Source organism: Aethalodelphis obliquidens, unplaced genomic scaffold (assembly GCF_003676395.1).
Source record: "Aethalodelphis obliquidens isolate GAN/ISIS:26980383/991018 unplaced genomic scaffold, ASM367639v1 scaffold103, whole genome shotgun sequence".
NCBI lineage: Eukaryota > Metazoa > Chordata > Mammalia > Artiodactyla > Delphinidae > Aethalodelphis > Aethalodelphis obliquidens.
In genome coordinates this window covers 1201456-1211529 of record NW_020838047.1, presented here as the reverse complement: position 1 = coordinate 1211529, position 10074 = coordinate 1201456, and the positions used below count along the sequence as shown (strand labels likewise).

The 10074-nt window shown below is 45.7% G+C and overlaps 1 protein-coding gene across 2 annotated transcripts in view; it reads right to left on the bottom strand.

The window, feature by feature from the left end:
- Window positions 1-2028: 2028 nt before the first annotated feature.
- CBR4 (carbonyl reductase 4) overlaps window positions 2029-10074 on the bottom strand; it is a 19333-nt gene continuing 11287 nt past the window's right edge. For both annotated transcript variants that reach the window (XM_027096538.1, XM_027096539.1), the window contains exon 5: window positions 2029-4514. In XM_027096538.1, the coding sequence (XP_026952339.1) occupies window positions 4336-4514 (179 nt within the window). In that variant the 3' untranslated portion in view covers window positions 2029-4335. The remainder of the gene's footprint in view (window positions 4515-10074) is intronic.

The following is a 10074-nucleotide window of genomic DNA, read 5'->3' as shown; positions in this document are numbered from 1 at the left end:
CGCCCCTCCCTCTCTCCCGCCCTCCACGACGACACGACGCGCCACCGATCAACGGACACAAGCGACTGCGGCGGCGGCGGCGGCGGCGGCATGAGGACCGGCGTCTCCTGCTTCCCACCCACCGCCGACCAGCGCGTCTCAGGCTCTTTCCCGGGCCCACCTGTCTCCCCCGGGCGCCCCTCCCTCTCTCCCGCCCTCCCTGAGGACTGTACGTGCCACCTGTCAGGTGCTACACGGATCTATAATTGCCAGCGTCAGCTCCTCACTCCGCGATCTCACCTGGGCACGCTCTTCACTCCTTAATTACCGTTCACGCGGAGGCGAGTCACGGTGCGCCCTTTGCCCCCACGGCCCCCAACCCCAGGAGGTCCTCACGCATGCGTATTTGAGGTCTCCTCTTAGGTATCGGCAATACACCTCAACTCAGCCTGGTTAAAATCGAACTCGGCATCTTCCCTCTCCCCAGAGTAGCACTACGCGCTGCTCCCTCAGAACGAAGGCTTCACTTTTAGTTCAACTATCCTGCCCCAGAGAAGCCCCTCCTGACCTTCCAGGGCAGCTCAAACCCCCAGCAAGAGCAAGAGGGTTCAGTGGCAACAAGAGCTCCCCGCTCTTCCCGTGCTCACCTCAGCTGTAATCCGACGTTTGGTGATGGTTTAAGATCCGCTTGCCCACGGCGCAAACCAATTAGCCTGTGGGCTCCAGGGAACCAGGATTCGTTTCCACTATACCTCCCATGAATAGCAGTGTCTGGTGTGCAGTAGGAATGAATGAATAAATATTTAATGAAGTAATGAACATTGTGCATCACTGAAAACTTTTCCTAAAAGCACCTCCACATTTTCCTCACCCCGCCCTACCCATAGCAAAACTCCCAGGGACAGGGCTCCTGACTTGTGTTTAAATTTGGGGGGAAAAAATATTCTCCAGGTGATACCAATAGCACCCCCATTTGGATTATTAGTCCAAGGGTTCCAAATTAAACTGGTGGTAATTCCTCCAAGTCAGTCATGTTGCCTAAGAGAAAATAGTTGATTGGCTTAGCATTTCAAATTCAGATATAAATTGAAAGCAAGCATCAGAGATAAATGGCCAAAAAAAGGAGTCACAGAATATTCCAGGATGTGTACTGAGGGAACAGACGTATTAATATTTCAATGACCCACCCCTCCCTCCACTATAGCACAATGTAATTAATGACTGTTGACCTTGAATCAAAACATATAAAAGGATTTATCAGTGTAGTTCTGGAATGTACCAGATGTTCTCAGAGCTGAGTAGGTAAGGTGGAGGGATCAAAAGATGTACAAGACACTTAGTAGGTATTCAACCAACATTTACGGAGTTATTTAACTAAAATGAAAAGAATGAAAACACCGTATGGTTTCTACCCTCAGGAGCTGGCAATGTAATTGAAAGATAAAATTAATATAAAAGAAACTTTAAAAATTATTAAATACTTTGTAGTATGTTTGTCAAGTTAGGGCAGGGGTAGGACTTTCCACTTACACATACTTCCATCTAAAAAGCCTGGGAAAACGCTTCAGCAATGTAAGGCATAACTCTTGAATGTCCAGAGTAATCTTCTCCCTTTATTCCAGATAACAGAAACATACACATTAAATCATCTTCTTCACATAAATTATTGCCCCGAAATTTACAACATATAATTCTCTCTTAGAAAGCAGTTTAAAACCCTCTTATAAACTGAACATGGGGGCTTCCCTGGTGGCACAGTGGTTGGGAATCCGCCTGTCAATGCAGGGGACACGGGTTCGAGCCCTGGTCCAGGAAGATCCCACATGCCACGGAGGAACTAAGCCCGTGCACCGCAACTACTGAGCCTGTGCTCTAGAGCCCGCGAGCCACAACTACTGAGCCCTCGTGCCACAACTACTGAAGCCCAGGCGCCTAGAGCCCGTGCTCTGCAACGAGAAGCCACTGCAATGAGAAGCCCGCGCACCACAACGAAGAGTAGCCCCGCTTGCTGCAACTAGAGAAAGCCCACGAATAACAACAAAGACTCAATGCAGCCAAAAATAAATATTTATTTTTTAAAAAACTGAATATGAAAAAAATATGAAAAGCACAAATTTAAAAACGTCCCATGCAAACATGTTAACACTGGCTTTAACCATAAACCACTTCCTAACAAGTACTCAAAAGACTGGATTGCAGGCTCCTAAGAGCCATATAAGAGCTGCAGCTGAGTTATCTTGTTAAGAATTCGCTGAAGTTCTTGAATCTCTGAATATGAGCAACAGCTGGCAACCCATTTCAGCGCCAGGATGAGAGCACGAAACACGTCCCACCCAGGCGGTGGGAGCTGATGGAGACGTCACCTGCGGGGCGGGGGCGGCTGGCTGCACCTGTTTAAGGCCTCGCTCCACCTTACAGAAGTTCGATGTGGGCGGGAGAGGGTGGATGCTTCAAAAGGGGTCATGTCTTGACGTGTGAATATACACAATTGAAGGTTAAATCCATCCGTAAGCCACACCTCAGCGCCATTCGTTCCAGTGACACCTGCTTCCTTGCCGACCACCAGCCGAGGAGGCCCCATGGGGTCTGGAGCACGGGAGTCTGAGAAGGGCGCTGGCCCGTGGCCGCCCAGCAAGGCCTGCGGGCAGGCGGCGCTGGAGAAGCGCGTGCTCCGTGCGCAGGACGCCGGACACCGCCCCGACCGCTGCTTCCCTGCGAGTGCCGGGCACTGTGCACGCCTGAGCGCGGTCTGTGCACCGCCGTGTCTGCGGTGAGCAGACCGTCCGGTTACAATAGTAACTTACACTTAACTGGCTTGCTCACGTCCTAAACAGACTTCTCGAAGTAAAGAAGGCTATTTTGAAGATCAGTGCAAAAGAATTTTAAGGAATCAGGAATCTTGATTTGGAACACAGATTTAACTTTGGTATTTTACTTTTATTACTCTGCATTTATTTAATATATCCTATTAATACGTTTGCACTGACTTTCAATACAAAATTAAATCTGTTTACATAAAATCATTTCGGCTCCAATAAAACTGTAAAAAGATTGCTGTTTAAGGTGCAATAAATATTTAAAACATTTTAAAATGACAAATTATAAAAATCAACATGAATCCAGTGACATTTAAAATGATCACAGTATTCCCCACAAAACAGTTCAACGCAAAATAGACGTCATCTGATGTTTTCACTCAGTTTGTGTATTCATCTCTAATCTCAGGCAAACATCTTCTTTTAAGACTAATGCTTAACCTGTTCCTTGTAAAGACATTTAACTCACTGTTACTGCACATTTACTTATTTATGGTTGTTCATAATTATTAGTTTTCTAAAATGTCAGGCAAGAATATTATTATTGCTGTTTTTAAGTAGCCTGCTAAACTGTTTTTGTGGATTTAAAAAAACAAAACAAAAAACAAAACACTTCCACTTCCTAAGTTGATGAGATCTATTCAGCTCACAACTGTACCAGGTATTAAAACAGTAAGGGTTAACTCTCACTATCTTTGAGAATTTCCACAGGATGGGTCAACCGTCCACACCTGCACTTGCAGTTTATTGTGCCCGGTGGCTCAAGGAGGAGCTCAAAGAAACCAAACTCCACATTCATTTTCAACCTGTAAATCAAATGACTGTCCGAGGGGAAAAAGGGATACAATGTTTAACTCCAGCAGGGCTGCTAAGGTATTGACAGCTACCCATGCCCTGTAAATACTCTTACTTTGGCAATGGCCTCCAGGGTTAACTTCTGGAGTATTCAGCCTGATACCACGAAACAACTAATGACAATTAGACCACATAATTTTTCCCACTTTTGCCACAAAATGTATAAATTAAGATAACATCTGTTTATATCACTTGCAAAATGCCTATACAGTCAGCCCTCTGCATCCATGACTTCCACATCCATATTCAACCAATCACGGATAGAAAATATTAAAAAAAAAAATTCCACAAATTCCAAAAATACACTGCATTTCCACTGTACTTCAATTATTTACACAGCATTGACACTGTGTTAGGTATTATGCATAATCTAAAGATGATTTAAAGTATACATAGGTTATATACAAATACTATGCAGGCTGCGGTATGTAAGGGACCGGAGCATCTGAAGACTCTGGGGCTCCTAGGGCAGATCCCTGTGGGTACTGAGGGGCGACTACACAGTAACACTGCTGCAGCCTCGAAGGTACGTGTCATTTAGAAAGCACGGCTGGTCACATACTGTCCTCTACAGACACATTCACATAAAGATGGAAATCAACATTTGTAGCATCAGTAGCTTTGATTAGCGAATGCAGGTGTAACAGTGTGTGCCCTTGACTCTAATAATATCTGTATCAGTCGGCTACATGGTGAGCTGCAAGCCTCCGTCCACCACCAGGACGTGCCCTGTAATGTACGGAGACTCTAAAAGAAACACGACTGCATGGGCCACATCAATGGGGTCTCCAAACCTCCCAAGAGGGATGTTTTTCTTTAAATGTTCTTCTTTCAAGTCTTTCGTCATATCTGTATGAACAAATCCTGAAAGAGAAATGTTTGCTCATTTAGTTGAAAAGGGCAGACACTAAGACACTTGCTCAATTTCAAAAAAAATAAATTCGCTGCTGAAAATTTGAGATGATTAATAAACCTTGTTTAGGAAATACAGAGTTTTGCTAGCAATCAGTACCCAAGTACTCAATTTTTATTCAATTTAACCCAATGAACATTTACTGAACACTAAAATATTTGACCCAACTCGTAGCACAATATGATTGGATAGATATAAACATGAATAAAAATTCCATTCCTTAAGGAACCTGTAACCTAGGGAGGAAACACTCACTTGCACCCCTAATTATAATAAAAGGAACGTGGGTGAATATCCTGATAGAGGTGAACACAAAGAACCACACAAGTGATTAATTTTCACTTGATTAGGGGTGGAGTGGGGGAGTAGAGGGAAGGAAAGCATCACAAACATGGTCACATGACCTGATTTGGCAGTTCTGACAAAAATTAGTTTCATGTGCTATATCTAAGATAGCTGATGATTAGAAAGACCAGTATTTCCAATGTTCCTATAAGAAAAAAAACCTAATGGAATTATCCAATCCTGATGCAAGTATACACAGAAAAATTTTAAAGTTAACACGGCAGTGCTGTGTGCAATAAGGTTTGCAGAGAACATGTTCTCAAGTAGCAAGAGCTGTAGTTAAAGTGACATGATATATGGAGTACCAGTTCTAAATGGTTCATAGCACAGAAGAACTGCATATTAAGGAAATCTTGTGAGATTAGTCTGATACATATGAATACATATTACCACTAACTTCTATAATCAGTATTCTGTACGCTACTCATCATTTAGACTTAAAAAAAGAAGGCAAAGTACAGCTGTGATGAAACCGCGTCATGAGTGCGCTGTGAGCGGAGCTCCACCTACAGGAAGATCCCAGTACTGCACGGGCTGCGGCTACCCAACAAGCAGGGTCGCAGGGCTCCCGGATCCGAAGCCTCTGGACACACTTCAGGGTCAAAGGTGCCTCAGAAAGTGAATCAGGAAGAGAACGCACTTCACATGCCTACAACGTCGACTGAATAAATCACGACTCTAACATTTAAATATCCAGGTCATCTTCTCAAAGAGTTCATGATACAATTATTTACTCTAAGGTTGTTTTGAATTCTAGCAAAATTGGCATAAAATATTTCCCCACTAACTCTCAACCCTCGGCAGAAAATCAATGATGCATTTTAATCTTAAAAAACAAAACAGACCTTAATAAACTACGGTAAAAACGCGCTGCAGGAAAGACCTCATGACTACCGGTTAGCTCAACTTCTAGGTGGCTCTGCTGACGTCTTCTCAGAGGTGGCATTTCGTGGCAAGCAGGGCATTGGGTGAGGACACCCCCCACTAGCTTCCGTCCCTCGCTCTGCTGTACTCTGCAAGCTAACAGCTGGGCAGCACGCACCATCTAAACTGCAGGCTGCTCCTGTCTCGTAAAACAGGGGCAGTAGACTGAGAATGGCAGACTTCAGCTCTACATAGCTACGACTCCAGGATGAAGGTATGCCTCTTCACGGGTCATCGTATTTCCCCTCAAAGGCCCCCAGTTCTTACACTGCAGCCGCGTGGCTGGAAGAGCTCCTGTTCAGCAAGCACCGGTGGATGCTCATCCGGGTTGTTACTCAGGCTGTGCTGAAGGGAACTGAGGTGCCCAGCTTCTGGGGGAATGTAAGGCCACAACGGTCTGTGAGAGGACACCAGAAGTGTTTTCACCCTGGGAAAAAGGCAGATCTGGAACAGGGCGCGAGATGCGGGAAGGCAGACTGCAGACAGGAAGGGAGATTCAGGCAGTGAAACGGCGATAAGGCAGGCCTCTGCCACAGAGATGCGGCCGTGGGACAGACCCGGTCCTCCAGAGCCAGCCACGGGAGCCAGCCACCGTGGCAGACAGACTGACACACGCGTGCTTCTGACAGGAGACAGGCCTCGTCCGACACCACGGCCTGGACTCATGTCCGTGAGGGCTCAGATCTGTCGAGGAGAGAGCGGAGCCCGCGGGTCCAGCACAGCGTCAGGCTGCTCAGGCCCCCACCCCGCGGGCCGGCTCTCCCTCGACTGCTCCCACCGAGTGGAGGATCAGGGCGTCATTTCACAGGGGGAGTTCCAGGGCCTCTCCCACTGGGAACGGACAGCTGGACGGACAGGCCTCACAGCACAGCTGCCGGCCAGCGCTGGACTCTGAGTTGAAAGCCTAAAAGTGCAGTGGCGGGCGGAGGCCAGGCTGAGAGGGAGAGAAGCCGTCCCCAACGCTGGCTTCTCCTCCCGGACCATGATGTCGGATACAGAGAGCAGGAACCTGTCCCAAACGCAAGCACCGTCCTGTCACTGTCAGCAGCTTTTTTTTTCCTCTTAAATTAATAGACTTTATTTTTTAGAGCAGCCTTAGGTTTACAAAAAAACTGATCAGAAAGTGGAGGGAGTCCCCACATACCTCATAAAACACTGCCTTCCCCCTGCACCCCCCAATTATTAACACCCTGCCTTAGCACACTGCATCTGGTGAACCAACACTCATACGCTATTAAGTGAAGTCATGGTTTACCCCAGGGGAAGCCCTTTGGGTTGGACAGGTCTATGTTCCGACGAATGCATCTCATCATGTATCCACCACTAGTCTCACGCAGAGCGGTTTTACTAAAACTAAAACTCTATCTGCAGCTTCTTCAAATTCATATATATCGTCCCCTAATTTATCAGAAATCCAAGAAAAACATGAAGCTTGTCTCTAGTGATAAAGTAGTCCAGGCTCTACCAAATTTCACTATCATTTTATGCTACAGCTCATGAATTACATGATCCTGAATTATAAATATATCCACAACCAGGGCACTGCATATAAAGTCTCCTAGACTCTCTACCAAATCTCGTGGGACCTGAGCAGAGATATTAGTCGTTTGTAAACACTGCACACACCCGTTTCTGTGCTTGTGTTGTTTCCCAATTTATGATCTCTTCTCGGCCCCAGAGGATGCTCTCCCATAGCATTCTCCCACTTTATTTATAAAGCTCTGGAAATTTCACTTTACTACATATATATTTACAACACCTTTCAAGCTGGGTTATAAAAATTACAAACTCCCAGTTGGTGCCACTGCCCACAGATGGCGTCACTGTGGATCACCTATGGGAGTCAGAGGCTTCGGCGGGCTGCAAAGCTGTCACTCCTTAAGCCGGAGAGGTAACTGAGCACCAGGCGCTCGGCCAACAGAACAGGACACGGCTGCTGCAGTCCCACATCGGTGATGGCACGCTCAGTACACTTCTGAGAGGTAGGAGCTCTTTAGGAACAGGATACCCTTTCTCAGAAAAGCAAGTGTGTGGTTCTCGTCCAGTGAGAGCTTATATTTGGTCAGCTCCCAAGGAAATGCACTTCCTTGACCCATTTTTGGCTACCTATAGAGTATAAATAAACAGCATCTCACTTCCATATGACTTGATCACTATTTTAGTTTTGAATATTTTGATATACAGTAGAGAGCTCATATTTAAATAAGACGCCAGGACTTTAGCCAGTTTTAGACACCAGTACTACCAATTGTGGGATGTGCACTGTCTAATATGGCTCTCTGCTTAGATGTCCATTCTCTGATATAAGTTCCTAGGACCTAGAAGGAATTAAAATAATCCAAGACCCTTTTTTAGGGAGATAAAACAAGGCTGTTGCCAAAATCCAGACCAAGATTTTAACCAGAACAAATGTGTATGTTCTAATATTACGCTTGTGAAAGTGTACAGGGAAGCTGTGTAAAAAATCAACACCACACTGAACAGCACACAACAGCACCTGCAAGCCTCTGCCAGCATCTGCCAGCAAGACTTTGTCCCAGGAGTAAACATAAAAGCTTTGCAACTAAAAGAAGGGAGGAGAGGGCGCAAAACACTCAGGGTGCCCTGTAGAAACACATGACTGCTGTACCATCTGTCCAGATGTTAAGGGCACGTACCCTTTGAGCCCTGGCAGGTTCAGTCCCAAGACGACACTCATATATATACTCACACATTTGCAAAATAAATCACTTACAAGTACTGTCACTGCATTACTAGTCGGACCAGCAAAAGATCAGAAACAACCGAAGTGCCCAATGAGAGGCACAGGTTAAATGAATTACAGTGCACCCATAAAACAGACATTATTGTCTTTTAACTCAGCCATTAAAAATAGCGAAGCAGTCACGAAAGACCACACTTCGTATGACAGGGACAGAAAGTAGATGAGTGGGTGCTAAACGCTGGGGAGACTGGAGGGAAATGGGGAGTGAATGCTCACGGCTACAGGGTTTCTTTTGGGATGATGAAAATACGATGTTCTCAAATGTATCAGGGTGATGATGGAACAATTCTGTGACTACACTAAACCCACTGAATTGGACATTTTACATGGGTGAATGATGAGGTACGTGAGTTATATTTCCATAGAGCTGTTATTTTAAAAAGTGAAGCAGTTCTCTATATGGAATCAACTCCAGAATAGATTGTTCTATGAGTAAAGCAAGGTACAGAACATTGTGAATAGTATGATCAATTTGTGTTTTCTTAAAAATATGTATTGTGAATGAAAAACGCTGCCTGCCATATCAGTAAACAAAGTGGTGGTCCAGTGGTTAGGACTCTGTGCTTCCACTGCAGGGGGCATGGGTTCAATCCCTGGTCTGGGGACTGAGATCCCACAAGCCTCGGCGCCAAAAAAAAAAGTAAACAAAGGCTGTTGCAGCCATCAAGCCACTACAGCTGCCCCCAACGGTGAGCCCTGAGGGGACTCAGGATGGGACAGATAGGAAAGCACACGACACTGGCCCCAGAGAGCTGAGGTGCAGATCAAAGGAATGATTTCAGTGAGCCCAGACTCTTGCATCTTCCCATATATAGAAAAGCGCTAAATTCCTTAACTTGAGATGTCTGGTTTTCTTTAATTAACAGTCATCTTTTGATGTTCCGATTACCTGGCCTTTGTTGCAACAACTCCTCTACATCCTGGCTCCCCCTTACCTCTTGGGAGCAACCCCTCGGAGCTGTCTGAGAGGCTGCCTCCCAGGCTTAAGCCATCAGAAAGTCTGCCAAATAAAACCTAATTCTCAATTTTTAGGTTGTGCTTTTTTTTCAGTCGACAGTATATATATATATACTTATATATGAAATACAGAGAGAACTAGCTGACTGTGGTTGGTTGCCTCTGAGGAAGGAACTGAATGGCTAGAGAAGACTCACTTTTCACTCTATGCCTTTTTGTACTTTTGAATTTTGTACATGTTTGTGTTATCTATTGAAAACACATTTTTAAAAGCAATGTATTGGGCTTCCCTGGTGGCGCAGTGGTTGAGAGCCCGCCTGCCGGTGCAGGGGACACGGGTTCGTGCCCCGGTCCAGGAGGATCCCACATGCCGCGGAGTGGCTGGGCCCGTGAGCCATGGCCGCTGAGCCTGCGCGTCCAGAGCCTGTGCTCCGCAACGGGAGAGGCCACAACAGTGAGAGGCCCGCGTACCGCAAAAAAAAAAAAAAAAAAGCACTGCTGAGACTATCCTTTGCAAAATG